Source organism: Hyaena hyaena, unplaced genomic scaffold, assembly GCF_003009895.1.
Source record: "Hyaena hyaena isolate Hyena2069 unplaced genomic scaffold, ASM300989v1 scaffold_73, whole genome shotgun sequence".
NCBI lineage: Eukaryota > Metazoa > Chordata > Mammalia > Carnivora > Hyaenidae > Hyaena > Hyaena hyaena.
The window spans coordinates 1,867,211-1,884,905 of NW_024080705.1; the positions used below are offsets into that span (position 1 = coordinate 1,867,211).

The 17,695-nt window shown below is 46.2% G+C and overlaps 1 protein-coding gene and 1 pseudogene across 3 annotated transcripts in view; one reads left to right on the forward strand and one right to left on the reverse strand.

Annotated features, from left to right (window-relative positions):
• The window catches only part of STOX1 (storkhead box 1), a 51,952-nt gene extending 45,543 nt beyond the window's left edge, over positions 1-6,409 (reverse strand). For all 3 annotated transcript variants that reach the window (XM_039233213.1, XM_039233215.1, XM_039233214.1), the window contains exon 1: positions 6,097-6,409. In XM_039233213.1, the coding sequence (XP_039089144.1) occupies positions 6,097-6,409 (313 nt within the window). The remainder of the gene's footprint in view (positions 1-6,096) is intronic.
• Positions 6,410-16,279: 9,870 nt separating this feature from the next.
• Positions 16,280-16,380, forward strand: LOC120232530 (annotated as a pseudogene).
• The last annotated feature ends 1,315 nt before the right edge of the window (positions 16,381-17,695 follow it).

Genomic DNA, 17,695 nt, shown 5'->3' on the forward strand with positions numbered 1-17,695 from the left:
GTGCAACTCTATCAAAATACCAACGGGATTTGGGGTGCCTGGGTGGCTCAGTCAGTTAAGCGTCTGACTTCTGCTCAGGTCATGATCTTGCAGTTTGTGAGTTCAAGCCCCACATCAAGCTCTGAGCTAATAACTCAGAGCCTGGAGCCGGCTTCAGATTCTGTGTCTCCCTCTCTCCCTCTGGCCCTTCCCCACTTGTGCTCTGTTTCTCAAAATAAATAAACATTAAAAAATTAAAAAAAAAAACACAACATTTTTCACAGAACTAGAACAAACAATCCTAAATTGTGTATGGAACCACAAAAAATCCCGAATAGCCAAAGCAATCTTGAAAAAGAAATGGCAAAGCTGGAGGCATCACCATTCCAGACTTCAAGTTATATTACAAAACTGTAGTAATCAAAACAGTTTGGAACTGGCACAAAAATAAACACAAAGAACAACAGAACAGATTAGAAGCCCCAGAAAGAAACCCAAATTATATGGTCTTTGACAAACCAGGAAAGAACATCCAATGGGAAAAAGTCTCTTCAATAAATGGTGTCGGGAACACTGGACAGCAATACGCAAAAGAATGAAATTGGACCACTTTCTTAAACCATACACAAAAATAAACTCAAAATGGATTAAAGACCTAAATGTGAGACCTGAAACCATAAAAATCCTAGAAAGCAAAGGTAGTAATTTCTCTGACAAGAGCTGTAGCAAGTTTTTTCTAGATATGTCCCCTGAGGCAAGAGAAACGAAAGCAGAAATAAACTATCAGAACTACATCAAAATAAAAGGCTTCTGCAGAGCGAAGGAAACAGCAAAACTAAAAGGCAACCTATGGAATGGGTGAATACTTGCAATTGACATATATCCAAAATATATAAAGAACTTATAAAGCTCAACACCTAAAAAACAGATAATCCAACTAAAAAATGGGCAGGAGACATGAACAGATAATTCTCCAAAGAAGAAAGATTTACAGATGGCCCACAGACACGTGAAAAGATGCTCAACAACACTTATCAGGAAATGCAAATCAAAACTATAATGAGATATCACCTCACACATGTCAGAATGGCCAAAATCAAAAACACAAGAAACAATAGGTGTTGGGGAGAATGTGGAGAAGGAACCCTCTTGCGTCACTGGTGGAAGTGCAAACTGGTGCAGCCACTGTGGAAAACAGTATAGAGGTTTCCCAAAAGGTTAAAAATAGAACAACCCATGGGGTGCCTGGCTAGCTCATTTGGTAGAGCATGCAACTCTTAATCTTGGGGTTTTGAGTTTGAGCCTCACACTGGGTATAGAGATTACCTAAAAAATAAAATCTTAAGGGGTGCCTGGGTGGCTCAGTCGGTTGGGCGTCTGATTTCGGCTCAGGTCATGATCTTGCAGTCTGTGAGTTCGAACCCCACATCGGGCTCTGTGTTGACAGCTCAGAGCCTGGAGCCTGCTTCAGATTCTGTCTCCCTCTCTCTCTGCCCATCCTCCGCTCACGCTCTCTCTCTCTGTCTCTCTCCCTCTCAAAAATAAATAAACATTAAAAACAAGCCAAAAAAGTAAAAATAAAATCTTAAAAAAAAAACCTCTCAACAATAGCTAAAACATGGAAAGAGCCTAAGTGTCCATCAACAGACGAATGGATCAAGAAGATGTGGTTTATCTATACCATGGAATACTACATGGCAATGAGAAACAATGAAATCTGGCCATGTGCAGCAACATGGATGGACCTTGAGGCGTTATGCTGAGCGAAATAAGTCAGGCAGAGAAGGACAAATATATGTCTGCACGTATAGGAGGATTAGGAGGAACTTAACTGAGGAACAAGGGGGAGAAGAAGGGGGGAAATGGTGGGGGAAAGGGAGAGAGGCAAACCATGAGAGACTCTTGAATGCTGAGAAACAGACTGAGGACTGATGGGTGTGGGGGGAGGGGGGATGGGCATGGAGGAGGGCACTCGTGGGGATGAGCACTGGGTGTTACGTGGAAACTAATTTGACAAACTATTTGTAAAAAAAAAAAAAAAAAAAAAGAACTACCCTATGATCTGATCCAGTAATCACACTACTGGGTACTTACCTCCAAAACACAGAAACACGAATTCAAAGGGATACAGCAATCCCTATGGTTACTGCAGCATTATTTACAAAAGCCAAACTATGGAAGCAGCCCAACTGTCCACCAATAGATAAATGGATAAAGGAGATGTGGTATACAGATACAATGGAATATTACTCAGCCATAAAAAAGAATGAAATATTGTCATTTGCAACATGGATGGAACCAGAGAGTATAACGCTAGGAGAAATAAGTCAGTCAGAGAAAGACAAATACCTTATGATTTTACTCATATGTGGAACTGAAGAAACGAAACAGACAAAAACAAAAGAGAGGAAATGAAAACAAGAAACAGATTCTTAACTATAGAGAACAAACTGATGATTACCAAAGGGGAGGTGGGTGGGGGGATGGGTGAAATAGGTGATGAGGATTAAGGAGTGCACTTGTCACGACAAGCACCAGGTGATAAAAATAAAAACTGGGGGGATGGGGGGCACCTGGGTGGCTCATTCAGTTAAGCATCTGACTCTTGATTTTGGCTCATGTCATGATCTCACAGTTGTGAGATGCAGCCCTGTCTTGGGCTCACTGGGCTCTGTGCTAGGCATGAAGCTTGCTTAAGATTCTCTTTCTCCCTCTCCTTCTGCCCCTTCCTTGCTCACACTCCTGCTCTCTCTCTCTCTCAAAAAAAAAGTAAAATAATTTTATAGTAGCATCCAAAAGCATAAAGTTCTTAGGAACACAAATTTAACAACAATATTCATGCCCTCTATCCTAAAAAGTACAAGCCATTGGTAAGAAAAATTAAGAACATGCAAACAGAGATATACCATGTTCATGGATTGCTAAAATGTCAATTCTCCCCAAATTAGGAAAACCAATTATCCCAGTTTGCCTGGGACTGAAGGGGTTCCTAAGATGCAAGACTATCATTTCTAAATCCAGGGAAGTCTCAGGCAAATCCGGATGAATGAGGGACATGGGGAAAGGTGGAAAGATCCTTCTATTACCTCCCTTTCACCAGTCTGACCTGCCTGATCTTCAGTACGCCCCAAATCACATGCCAGAGAACTCTTGCCCAACTAAATCACACACCAATCCTGTAGTGCCCACAAATGTCACAGTGGGATAGAAAAGACTGTGTGAACAAGCCATCTTCTCTATTTATTTATTTTGAGAGAGAGAGAGGGAGACAGAGAGTCCCAAGCAGGCTTAGGGCTGACAGTGCAGATGTGGGGCTCGATCTCACAAAGCATGAGATCATGACTTCAGCCAAGTTTAAGAGTCGGATGCTTACTAATTGAGCCACCCAGGCACCCCGAAACCAGCCAACTTCTAGAACACATCCTCCCATTCAGCCATCACACCTTGAACTGAATACAGAAGAAATAGGCTGACTCTATTTTCGCCTTGTACACAAGAGGCTCTGAATGAAATATGCATTGAAACACAGACACACCCAGAACAGTACCTGACACATGAATGGACTAATGAAGCAAGTAACTGGAAAGAGCCACAGGCATTTTTATTCAATGATAACAGATGGAAGGCCATGCTAGGGTGCGAAAGAGTAGGGATACCGCAGCTATAAATTTCAGGAGAAAGGAACAAACTGTTTGGCCAAGTGGCCTTCCCTCTCTTACCCTGAGAAGCTATCATTAACCTTTCACCACACCAGGAGGTGTGGTCCCAGAGTAACAACTGATTCAGCCTAACAAATACAGGTGCCCCCCACCCCTAACCACCTGCAGTGGCTCAGCTGGCAGCGCAGATATTTTCCTCCAGTTTCCAGAGCTCACCCTTTTCATTTGTTAATGTCACTTGCTTATTAAAAACAAACAAGCAAACAAAGACAGAAGGACTAGAGCACAAAAGAAGAGTTAGCTCCTGGCCATCTCAGCTAAAGATCCCATGCCCATCATGCCTGGGAATGGATTTTCGCACCAGAGGGAAGTTGATTTGGAGAGTGAAGAGGGAAAGAAAAGACACAAAACATGGAGAAAACATAAATTTCTCCTTAAACTCGGGTCTGCACCAGAAACTCGAAACTCCAGTCACTCTTGTCTGCCCAACCAGGGCACGCCTTCCTCATATTTTATGAGGCCCTAGGAGTTCCAGGTCCAGAAGCCCAGGAGAAGGACCCAGCAGAGTACCATGGATTTATAATGCTGGTGGCCACCCCCTGCCCATTGTCGGAGCTGGCCAGCAGCATTCCCTATGCTCAAATGCTTTTATATGGGAGTAAATGAGCCTTAAAAAAAAAAAAAAAATCTACAGCAAAGGAACCGAACTGATCTGACCAAACTAATCTTTTTTGTCTTTTGCTAGCATTTTGATCCTTGCCACAAGGTAACAGTACCTGCAAGAGTGCACCGCTGTTCTCCCCTTGCCTTCCTGGAAGGTGACTTTCATCATCAGGACTTTCTTTGCCCCATGGCACTTTTCAGATGGCAGCAAACAGGGCCAAACCAAGAACCAGCACCCCCACTGCTTGACGGGCCCCAGGAGGTAACATCATGGCTGCCTCTGGCGTAGCACAAGTGCTCTGCGTCACCCTCAGGTCCAGACCCAATTCCCTCCACTCCTTCTCTACAATACTCTCGCTCACCCTTTGAAGGGGGGGTGGGGGGAGAGAATGCGACCACTAATTCAAACCAGAAAAACAGAGAACACAGAGCTGAAAAGAGTTTTTCATCCAGCCTGTCTGAAAGACCCCTTCCCTGTGAGAATTCTGGCTTGGCTACTTGGCTCTCTGCTATTAGAGTCAGAAACCTATTTTCTTCACTAATACCTGCAAGTCAAAGGTGATGAAATGTGTGTATGTGGCTTTACAGATGAGTTCTCTTTTGCTTTTAACAGAAGAGTTAAAGTAGGTCTGCCCCCTCCCCCCATGAAAGTGGGGCAGGGGTACCAGACAGAATGGGAATGCATGGAGATGAAAAGCCAAGGTTTATTTAGCCCACCTGGCCCTGGATGTTGAGACATCATCTCTGAGCAGATGATACACAAGAACATCAAGTGCCTCTTGCTACCCTCCCACCCCCCACCTCCCTTCTCCCTGGGGACTTAAAACAAATGTGTTTTATTTGCTCCATCTGAGGAGGAGGATTTATGGACTGAGGGTGGGGGGTGGTTCCTTGGCAGGAGTCAGAATTCAGGGCTGAACCAACTGGTGACTTGTCAACAGCACACCATCAAATGGTCGTCACAACCCCACTTAAATGCAAACAAACGAGACTGTCACAGGCAGCTGACAAACCCTCCAGAGTTTAGCGGTGGGTGTCCAAGACCACTCAAGGTACAGTGCTTTCGTTTCTCAAATGAAGCTATTTTACACGAGCAAAAAGTTGCTGTCTGTCTTTTAACGAACGGGCTCTCTGAAAAGACTGAAAAGGAGGAATTCTCTCCATTTAGGCTAATGGGATGGGCTGTGTTCAGAGCACCATTTGTCACTTCTTTATCCCAAGCAGTTAATGACCCCAAACCTTCCACTAGGCCCTGGGCCGAGACCACCACAGCACCCAGTACAGAAGGGCATGGAAACCACAGACTGTTGACCGCTCCAAGCCTGTAACTTAAAAAAAAAAAAAAAGGCAGCAACCAGTTCAGAATCAGTATCCTTCCTAAGCACACCCATGGTGCGGGGCAGAGGCCTCTGTCTCCTGACCCCAACCCCGATGCCCCGGGCTCCCCCAAAGCATCACTTTCCTAAGTAAAAGTTCCTTAGGCCTAGAACCTGTTGACTCCACTGGCTGAAAGACTTGGGATATAGAGGCACCCCGGGGTTGGCCAGGGCAGCGGCCAGGCAGAGCTGGGGGGGGGGGGCAGTTGAGGGGGGGAGCTTCAGTGTCCTGGCAGAAAGAAATGTCTTGGGAGGCGGCGGGTCCTCCTCTAGCAGCCCGCTGGCCGCCCACCCCTCTTCCCTCTTCTCCCGCTCCCGCGACCTCACAGCCGAGCCCGGGCAGCACGCGCCCCCGGTGGCCAGGGCTCCGTCCCCGCGGCCGGGGCGGGCGACCCTCCCGTCCGGGCCCCCGCACTCACCCACCGCCCGGATGCGGAAGCCGCGCGGGGGGCGCAGCGCGCGGCGGCACCAGGCGTCGCGCAGCACCTGCAGGCTGGCGGGAGGCGCGTGCACCAGCAGCACCCCGCGCCGCAGCCAGCCCTGGAAGGCCAGCCGCGAGGCGGCGCGCGCCAGCCGCGAGTTCCAGAAGCAGCGCGCGTTGGCGCGGCGGAAAGCGCGGAAGATCGCGCGCCCGCCAGGCTCCTCGGTGCCCGCCGCCGCCGCCTCCTGCGCCTCCAGCCTGCACAGCACCAGCGCCAGCGAGCCCGGCGCCAGCTGCACAGGCCGGGCCATGCCGCCGCGGGAGGTCGGGGCCCGCAGCCTAGCGCATGGTCAGGCGGGAGCACCGGCTGCGGGCCCCGCACGTCCGGCGGGAGGAATCGGCTTACTGCGCGGGGCGCCGGCTGCCGGGGGAACGGGCTCCAGGGGGCGGGGACCACTGCGCTCGGCGGGTCGGGGGGTGGGGCGGGACGCGAGGACTGGGGGCGGCCGCCGGCGCCCAATGGGGGTTTCCAAGGCCTGAGTTACCAGGCCTTGCTCCACCCCGGTCAGGACACCGCCGCCCCGCCTCCCATTACCTCCCCCCCGCCACCCCCCTCCCCCCGGTGTCTCCCTGCACTTCCCAGCTCCCGGGGCAACCGGGAGCTCTCCTGCCCCGTAGCCACCGAGAGCCTTTTTCAACCGCAGCTCGAGTAGCGCGTCCAGCGGTCCCCAGAGCTGAGCGGACCCGAGTGGCCGCCATCGCCCTGGCTTTGGGATCCTTCCTAGTGAGAGAGGCCACCACCAGGGACAGCCCGCGGGTGTCGAGGACCTCTCTCCGGGCGGGAGTCTGTAGACTCAGATTTGAGGCTCGGTCTGCTGTTTTGCTCGCTACTTCCCTTTTTTGGGAGTCTCCCTTTACTGTCCTGTAAAATGAAGAGTTGGAACTGAATTCTAACAATTCTAAAATTCCTTCTATCCATGAATGTCCGAGGTTCTAGGGTCTGCCCCCCTCCCTGGGAAATCCTATACACGTAGGTGGTAAGGGAAGGAAAATGTTCCAGAGGGGCCACCCCGATTGGCGAGGCGCGGTGGTGAAGTCCGTGGAATTCCGCCTTGGGTTGGATCCGGGCATTCCGAAAAGACCGTCTTGTCCCAGTAGCTCCCAGGACCGAAGGGAGAGGCGCTTGTGATCTGTCCGGCCGACTGTAGCGAGGGCCTCGGAGTGAGGTGGTCCAGCTCATGTGCTGAGGACAGAACCTTGGCTGGGGCACTGGGTGAGGGTTCCTGGAGGAAAGAACAGAAAATGAGAGGTAGGGCTTTTATTACTACTACTAGAAGTTGGCCCTATAAGAGGGAGGAGGGATGCTTGGCCAGACTGGGCAATCACTCCAGACTTCCCGCTCCCTCAGCTCATCAATCATCAATAACAACCATAATAATTGGATATACCCTACTCCTTGTAAATCATTCTCACAATGATAGATGATGCTATGAAATGATGATAGCTAACATTTATTGAATACTATATGTTGGGGGCATTAATTTCACAACTCCGTGTTAACTACTGTTAGAATCTCTATTTTTTTTAAGTTTATTTAATTATTTTGAGAGAGACAGATAGCGGGGGGAGGGAAGTGCAGAGAGAGGAAGAGAGAGAATCCCAAGCAGGCCTTGCACTGTCAACGCAGAGTCCAGTGCTGGCTCCATCTCACTAACCACCCGATCATGACCTGAGCCAAAACCAGGAATCAGATGTTCAACGACTGAGCCACCAGGTGCCTCGGTATCTCTATATTTTTTGTAGATGAAACTGCAAGCTGTGTTGGATTAAGAAGTGCTAACTGATCACACAGGTAATAAGAGGTGGAGTTGGGCAACCATGGATTAGGGTTCCCAATGACAAGTAAGTCAGACACAATTTTCTTTCTTTTTTTAAAAAAACATTATGTTTATTTATTTTTGAGGGAGAGAGAGAGAGAGAGAGGGAGACACAGACTCCAAAGCAGGCTCGAAGCTCTGAGCTGTCAGCACAGAGCCTGACAGTGGGACTCGAACTCAAGAACCTCGAGATCGTGACCTGAGCTGAAGTCAGAGGCTTAATCGACGAGCCACCCAGGTGCCCCATGTCAGACACAATTTTCAATTCAAACGAGCACGCAAACCTGAGACAACCACATCACATCCGAATTCTGACGCTGATGGAGGTGGACGGGTCAATACAGCCCAGAGCCTAAAAGAGCCTCACTCCTCGGCCTGTAGGAGCTGCACAGTGAGGACTAGGTTTCCTCCACTGAGTTCTCTCTGTCGTAGCCCTAACCTTGTGGGATCAAGGACACCTTTGCCCTGTTCCCCATCCTGGAGCACGATGACTTCTGTCTCTGTACCTCTAGTAACTAGCACAGTGTCTTTTCCATGATAATAAGGATAATGATAATTCTCATTTACTCTCAGCTCACTCTATGCCTGGAACATGTGCAATCTAATTTCATCCTCAAAATTTACCCTCTGAAAAGGGTAATACTATTAAGCCGCATCTTCCACAAGAAAAACGAAAGCTAGGGAAAAAAGAAAAAAGAAGAAAGGAAGGAAGCAAGCAAGCAAACTTAGATAGCTTAGGCCACTTGCCTATGAGGACGAGGCTAACAGACGGTGAAGCAAAGATACCAACACTGCCCGCTCACAGGCGAGGCGAGGAGGCAAAACACCGCGCCCTGACTCACGGGACCTGTTGCCTGGTCTGAAAAATTGTTCTGAGCTCGATTCTCTCTCTAAGCACTTGAACTGGAAATATACAATCAGACCCTTAATAGAGACCGGGATGCTGTGAAGTAGACCCAGCTATGAGGTTTCATGGCCTGAAATTGTGAGGTAGAACTGTCTTGAACTGTGGAAACTTTCATTCAGATGTGTGACATTTCCATTATTTTACTGAAGCTAGTCTAATTAACAAAAGAAGGGGAAGACTGTAAGGAGGAAAATTGTATTTATTTTTAAGTTTAAATAAATAAACTTAATTAATAATAAACATATTAATTTCATTTATCTATCTATCTATCTATTTATTTTTGAGAGAGAGAGAGCATGCGCGCAGGGGAGGGGCAGAGAGAGAGAGAGAATCCCAAGCAGGCTCCACACCCACCAGAGAACCCCATTTGGGCTCGATCTCAAGATTATGATGAGATGATGACCCGAGCTGAAATCAAGAGTAGGACACTCAACCGGCTGAGTGCCCCTAGTTTATTTATTTAAGTAATCTCTGCACCCAGTGTCGGGCTCAAACTCATGACCGTGAGATCAAGAGTTGCATGCTCTTCCAAGTGAGCAATCAGGCATCCCTATAAGGACAGAAATTCAAACTACAGCCAAATATGCATCTGCTTGTTTTCCCAAAGGATCAGTTACCTCACAAATATCCGCAGACTCCTACCAACTGGAACATGTCTTAAGAGTTAATGGAACACAGGGTCTCCAACCTGAATGGCCAGTATGACATGGCAAAACTAGAGAAATAGAACCTTCTCAGGGGTCCTCCATCTTTGCGATCTCTGGAAACCAGACACAGAAACGTTTTTATTTATTTTTTTTTATTTCTAGGAGAGAGAGAGAGAGAGCAGCATGAGCAGGGGAGGGTCAGAGAGAGAGGGAGTCACAGACTGAAACAGGCTCCAGGCTCTGAGCTGGCAGTCAGCACAGAGCCCGACGCGGGGCCCGAACCCACGAACTGCGAGATCATGACCTAAGTGAAAGTCGGACGCTTAACCGACCTAGCCACCCAGGCGCCCCACAGAAACATTTTTATCTTTTTTTTTTTAATGTTTTATTTATTTCTAGGAGACAGAGAGAAAGACAGCGTGAGTAGGGGAGGGTCAGAGAGAGAGGGAGTCACAGACTGAAACAGGCTCCAGGCTCTGAGCTGGCAGTCAGCACAGAGCCCGAAGCGGGGCTCGAACCCATGAACCGCGAGATCATGACCTAAGCGAAAGTCGGACGCTTAACCGGCTAAGCCACCCAGGCGGCCCCACAGAAACATTTTTAGAAGACGGATTTGGTATCATCGTCTGCTTAAAGAGGGACACAGTAGTCAAACTAAAAGGTACACTAAAAAGTCTCCTGATAAAGGGATTTTTAAATAATCTTTTTCAGTAGAATCTATGCCTGAGAAAGAACAAAGTAATTTTAACACTATATACTAATCTAAACAGCATGCTATGCAGTTGTTAAAAATATTGAGACAAAACTTTATGCACTGATTGATACAATATTCCAGATATATACATATACATATATGTATATATACATATATATAATTTATTTATTTTGAGAGAGAGCCTGCACTTGTGTGAACAGGGGACAGACAGAGAGATGTGACAAATCCAGGGTGGTATCATCTGTTTGAGGAGCACATTGTTAACCCTTTTATAACACCTGTGTGTTAAGGGCTGCAATAATTATCTGTCTCGTCAGGCAACCTGAGATTTCTTGAGGGCCAGGCTCCTGAGTCATGTCTGTGACCCTGCACATAGTCCAGTACCTGGGCCATAGATTCTTTCTACTTGAATCAAGCCCGATTTAACTAGTTTTATTTATGTATTTTTTAAATGTTTTATTTATTTCTGAGAGAGAGAGAGACAGTGTGAGCAGGGGAGCGTCAGAGAGAGAGGGTGATACAGAATCTGAAACAGGCTCCAGGCTCCGAGCAAGCTGTCAGCACAGAGCCTGACATGGGGCTTGAACCCACGAACCACGAGATCATGGCCTGAGCCAAAGTCGGACGCTTAATCGGCTGAGCCACCCAGGCGCTCCTAGCCCGATTTAACTAGTACTCCATCCAGAATAACTTCACTTTTGCTGCTTCTCACTAGCTTGGGGTCATCACACACCAAAGCATTACTGGTTTGTGGGTGAGTCACAGGAAGACCTGGTCATCCGACAGCCAATGCCAGAGCAGAGCTTCAAGGAATAGACACGCCCAGGCCATACCCAGGCATTTAGAATTCAGTGGTTTCTCTGGAGTCTGTTTACAGCACACATGTTACACTGAGGATGATGTTTGGTTAACTTCCGACTTCGGCTCAGTTCATGATCTCATCGTTCATGAGTTTGAGGCCCGCAATGGGCTCTGTGCTGACATCTCAGAGCCTGGCCCCTGCTTCGAATTCTGTGTCTCCCTCTCTCTCTGCCCCTCCCTTGCTCTCTCTCGCTCTCTCTCTCTCTCTCTCAAAATAAACATTTAAAGAAATTTTAAAAAGATAATCATGGCTTGACACTAAAGGCTGATTTAGAAATCATTTTCTGTCTGGCTTCTCTTTATTATGACCACTTCTGCTTCCATACCATCCTTTTTTCTCTGTTCCAGAAGAATGAATGAATGAACCCTGGAGACTTTTGTTTGTGTTCCTCAAAGAGCAATGTGAGGCTTTGCTAAGCAACTGTGTTGATGCAAAGAGCATAGGAGAGGAGTAGGTGGGGGCAGGGGAAAGGCATTTAATACCATTTCTTTAAACACACACACACACACACACACCACCACACCACACCACAAATTATCTCCATTATTCTAGCCACTGAACTCAGATAAGACTCTGGATCATGGTAGCATTACCTGTAAAAAGAGAGTAAAATACTTAGCCAAACCTGAAGAACATCTTAGGATCCCTTCCAGCTTCCTGGTGCTACACCTCCACTTTCACACCCAAAAATAGAAACCCAAATGTACTTTAAATAGTCATGGAGTCCAGTGAGACGCTAAGGGATGCAAATCCAGACCCTGAGAGCCGGATATCCCAAAGCTGACTCTGATTTGCCTTTGAACAGTCCACTTTATGTCTCCAATGGCAAGAGGCCAGCAGAGAAATAAATATTGGAGAAAAAAAGATCCTTAGTTTGAAACATTTAAAGGCGACGAACACTGGAAACCCCATGATTCTGACGTGAGAAGTGTTCAAGAAAAAATTATTCAGACGCTTGCTAAAATGGGAGGGAAGACTTTGTTTAAGACTATTGCAAAGTCTAAACAGCAGACAGTTGTAAAGCAAAGACAGCAGAGAAGCTGGGGATTTCAACCAGGAAGCAGAGTTAGGGAGTCAGTGGATAGAAAATCACTAAGAAGGAGACATCAAGGGTCCAGTGGTGGGGCGGGGGGTGGGGGGGTGGTTCTTGCTAAACTGACCTAATAGGACTCCTGCTAAAGGCAGGTCAAGGATTTATACATCAAAGGTAGAGAGTGAAGAACTTGGTCAGATATCAAGGGTCTGGTTGGGGATTCATACTAAACTGACCTTGGCAGGATTCTTGCTAAGGCTGAGTAGGCAGAAGACACGTTGGGGCCCAAAGTCAAGGCCTACTCAGAAAGAAGGCTTAGAGGAGAGGCACCTGGCTGGCTGAGTCAGTGGAGCACCTGACTCTTTATCTCAGAATCGTGAGTTCAAGCCCCACGTTGTCTGTGAAAACTACTTTTAAAAAATAAAGAAAAGAAAGAAGGCTTAGAGGAGCCTGACCCAAAGTTTGGTCAAGGAGAGTCTTTGTCAGGAACCAATACTAACTTCCTGCACTCTGCCCCTTCCCACTGGTTAAAGGAACACTCATAAGACATTTAAAATACCCTCATAATCTTTTTTTTAAATGTTTATTCATTTTTGAGAGAAAGAGCAAGCAGGGAAGGGGCAGAGAAAGAAGGGGACGGAGAATCTGAAGCAGGCTCTAAGCTATCGGCACAGAATCCTATGAGGGGCTTGAACTCATGAACTGTAAGATCATGACCTGAGCTAAAGTTGGAAGCTTAATGCACTGCACCACCCAGGTGCCCCAATCCTCTTTTATTTATTTATTTTTTTAAATCTGTACACCCAGCATGGAGCTCGGGGCTTGAACTCACAACCCTGAGATTACGAGTCACAAGATCTACCCACTGAGCCATCCAGGTGCCCGTATAATCCCATTTTGTTTGGGGAGGGGGAACTGGAATATTATCACTATATTACAAAAGATTATTTCTAGATGGTGGAATTACAAGCAATTATTATTTCTTTCTTTGAGTTTTTCTATACCAGAATTTTTTGAAAAGGCCCCAGTAATGTTTGCTTTAAAGGAAGTTAAGGCAGCTGGCTCTCCTGCACGGGGGCCATCGGTGCCACTAAACCTTCTCACCACAATGGCGAGACTCCATCATTCCACTTACCCATTGCACTTGGGGTCAGAGGGCAGGTCTCAGAGCTGGAAAATATTACTTCCAGAGAGAAAGCTGCAACACCAGCCTGTTTAAAAAGCATCCAGTGAAGTGCCCTGGTACCAGAGCAAGTCAACAAGATTCCTGTTTGAAACATGGAAAATCAAATTAACTCTTTCCTCTACACCTAAAAAAAAAAAAAAAAAAAGACTAAAGTATGCAGGCCCCAGGCAAGATGCCAAACTGAGTTTCAGGATTTTAAAGGAGAAACCACTTCTCTTCGGTTTTATTACAGCACAGGCTCTAAAGCTGGGCCTCATATCCTATTATTTCCATGCAAATCCCTTCAAAAATGAGTTGGCCACACTCCAGATGCCCAGATCTCAAAGGAACTCTGTTTCCAGCGAGGCCCTTGCCCTGTAGCTAGGAGTCTCCTTTCCCTGCTTTCTTTCTTTTTTTCTCTTTTTTAATTTTTTTGTTTATTTTTGAGAGAGAGAGAGAAACGGTGTGAGTGGGGGAGAAGCAGGAAGAGAGAGGCACAAAAGAGCCCAAGAAGGCTCCACACCGACAGCGGTGAGCCCGATGTGGACGCTCACCCACGAAACATGAGATCGTGACCTGAGCCGAAGTCAGACCTTTAACTGACTGAGGCCCCCGGGCGCCCTTCTTCTCTGCTTTCGTGTGGAGGGAAGGGAGGAAGATGCTAAGGCGTCTCGTCACGCCTGAAATTGTCTTGGATTGGGAAACAAACGGATGCTTTGTCCCTTCTCATAGGCTACCTGTTACCCGTTGTTTAAGCTTCTTAACAGGAATGTGGGATTACTTATGTTCATCTGTATACGTTCTAGAATGACCTCACAGCATGGCTCAAAAGCCAGAAAATGGTTCTCTGAACAAGATGGTTAAAGAACAACAGTGTGATAAGGAAGGACTGGATGTCCAAGTCGGTGCCAACCAACCCTGGTTTGAGCCTGTGTGGATGCAGTTCATTCAGCGTTCTCTAGAGCATCCAAATAGAGCAGGAGACTTTGTAGAAGTACCTATAATGCAGCAAGAAAAAGCACTTGGAGCTCCTGGGCAGCTCCATTGGTTAGGCATCCAACTTTGGTTCAGGTCATGATCTCACGGTTCATGAGTTCGAGCCCCACATTCAGTTCTCTGCTGTCAGCACAGATTCTGATTCCAATCTTCTATCTCCCTTTCTTTCTTCCTGCCCCCCTTCCCCCTTGTGCTCTCAAAAATAAGAAAAAGAAGAAAGAACAAAAATATTTATTGAGCCTGCTAAATCCCAGGTGCTGCTTTGGTTAATAAAAAGGAAGACACAAGGGTGCCCTGGGGGCTCAGTTGGTTGAGCATGGCTTCCAACTCTTGATTTCGGCTCCAGTCATGATCTCATGGTTTGTAGGGTCAGGCTCTGAGCTGATGGGAGCCTGCTTGGGATTCTCTCTCTCTGCCCCTCCCCTGCTCTCTTTCTCTCTTTCTGTCTCTCTCTTTCTCTCCCCCTCTCTCAAAATATATAAGACGTTTAAAATAAAGAGGAAGACACAAAATGGAGGAAACATCTCCATTCACTCAGCTTTCAATCTAGTGTTTTTCAGAACATCAGAGACTTGGGGCGCCTGGGTGGCTTAGTTGGTTGAGTGTCTGACTTCGGCTCAGGTCATGATCTCATGGTTTGTGAGTTCAAGCCCACAAGGGGCTCTGTGCTGACAGCTCAGAGCCTGGAGCCTGCTTCAGATTCCATGACTCCCTCTTTCTCTGTCCCTCCCCTACTCATGCTCTGTCTCTCTCTCTCAAAAGTAAAAACAAATATTAAAAAATTTTAAGAAAAAACAAAAAACATCAGAGCCTTCATAACAAATTTATGATGACAAAAACAAACCAAGGGAGGAGCATAAAGTAAAAAGAAAAAAAAAAGAGGTATCAACTAATGCCCTGGTTAGTGTAGACTTTATTTGGATCCTAAATTCAACAAAGCAAGTGGGAAACAACTTACGAGAAATTTGAACACTGGCTGGGTATTTGATACAAAGAACAAAAGGAACACCAAAGGGATACATGAATGTAATTTGTGAAGAAATGAATATGTTCTGAAAATACCTTCACCTTTAAAAAAATCAGCGTGTTCGGTAAGCTGTTTGGGGATTTTCTTTTCTGATCTTCAGTGAAAATGATTACTAACCCTCAGTCATCACCCCCTACAATAAGGTACACCTGGGTAGCAGTGCTTATAAAATATACTTGCCACTAACAATTTTTAAAGTTTATTTATTTATTTTGGGAGAGAAAGACATGTGCACAAGTGAGGGAGGGGCATAGAGAGAGAAAGAAGGAGAGACAGGGAAAGAGAGAATCCCAACCAGGCTCCACACTGTCAGCACAGAGCCCATGATGGGGCTCGAACTCACAAGCTGTGGGATCATGACCTGAGCCGAAATTAAGAGCTGGCTTACCTGAGCCACCCACGCGCCCCCCAAAACATTAATATTTTAAAATAACATCTTTGGAGGAAAAACATTTCTGTTTTCCAATAAACTCTGGGATCATATTTTCCACACCCACCAAAAAAAGGAAAAGTATAAAAAAACACAGAAAAGAGAATAATAGTGCTGGCAAACAGAAAGAAAGGGTGTGAGCCTTCAAATAGAGATAGGAGGCTATAAATGTTGGTCTTGCTATCAGGATGGTGACATTGCTCCTCTTACTAGAAGGAAAAAATCACATTGAGAATATTAAGATTTATGTGCTTCCTTTAACTTAATTAATTTCCATTCCACATAGGTAACATTGCTTGTGTTGACTTACACTCCTAGAATAGAATCAGGAAATCTAATATAGCTAAAAGGAACTTTGTTTCATTTGTTCCTGTTCCTCCCCAATCTGTCAAAACACACTTGATGAAAAGACCGAGACCTGCAGAGGTGGAGTCAATGCCCAGGGTCCCCTAGAGCAACCGCTAACTGCTGGAGTGGGAATGAGGGAAAGTTCCAAGTCTTGGTCAGCAGCAGAAGTCTGGAGCGCTTGCGTCCGCAGCACATATACTGAAGTTGGAATGATACAGAGATGAGAATCTCTGAGCAAAGATGACACACAAATTCGGAAAGTTTTCCACATTTATCGGGTGTAGAAAGGGGACTCAGAGTTCATATATCTTTTTTTTTTTTTTACAAATTGTTTATTGTCAAATTGGTTTCCATATAACACCCAGTGCTCATCCCCACAAGTGCCCTCCTCTGTGCCCATCTCCCCCCTCCCCCACACATCCATCAGTCCTCAGTTTGTTTCTCAGCATTCAAGAGTCTCTCATGGTTTGCCTCTCTCCCTCTCCCCCACCATTTCCCTCCTTCTTCTCCCCCATGGTCCTCAGTTAAGCTCTTCCTAATCCTCCTATACATGCGAACATATGATATTTGTCCTTCTCTGCCTGACTTATTTCGCTCAGCATAACGCCTCAAGGTCCATCCATGTTGCTACACATGGCCAGATTTCATTGTTTCTCATTGCCATGTAGTATTCCATGGTATAGATAAACCACATCTTCTTGATCCATTCATCTGTTGATGGACACTTAGGCTCTTTCCACGTTTTAGCTATTGTGGAGAGTGCTGCTATGAACATTGGGGTCCATGTGCTCCTATGCCTCAGCATGTCTGTATCCCTTGGGTAAATTCCTAGCAGTGCTATGGCTGGGTCCTAGGGGAGCTCTATTGTTAGTTTCCTGAGGAACCTCCACACTGTTTTCCAGAGGGGCTGCACCAGTTTGCATTCCCACCAACAGTGTAGGAGGGTGCCCGTTTCTCCACATCCTCGTCAGCATCTAGAGTTCTCTGATTTGCTCATTTTAGCCACAGAGTTCACATATCTTGATGAGCAGTGAGAAATGCATAGAATTGTTGAATCATTATATTGATTCTAATATAATCAAACTTGTGTAACACTGTATGTTAATTATACTTGAATTAAAAAAAGAATTATGGGGGGTGGGCATCTGGGTGGCTCAGTCGGTTGAGCGTCTGACCCTTGATTTCGATTTCAGCTCAGGTCATGAGGACAGGGTCCTGGGATCAAACCCCGGGCTCTTTGCTGAACATGGATCTCTTTCTCCCTTTGCCCTTCTCCCTCGCTTGCTCTCTCTCTCCTCTCTCTCTCAAATTGAAAAAAAAAATATGGCATACAAATTATAAAATAACAAAACATAAAATAAATAAAGCAGAGGTTGCAAACTACGGCGGGGGTAGGCCAAATGTGGCCCACTGCATGTTTTTGTATGGCCTGTAAGCTAAGGATAATCTTTATATTTTTAAATGCTTGAAAAAAAAAACAAAGGAAAATATTTCTTGACGTGTGAAAATTATATAAAACTCAATTTTCCATGGCCCCACGATTGTGTTGGGAGATTGGCACACACACAGTCACATAGGTATGATGTGTGG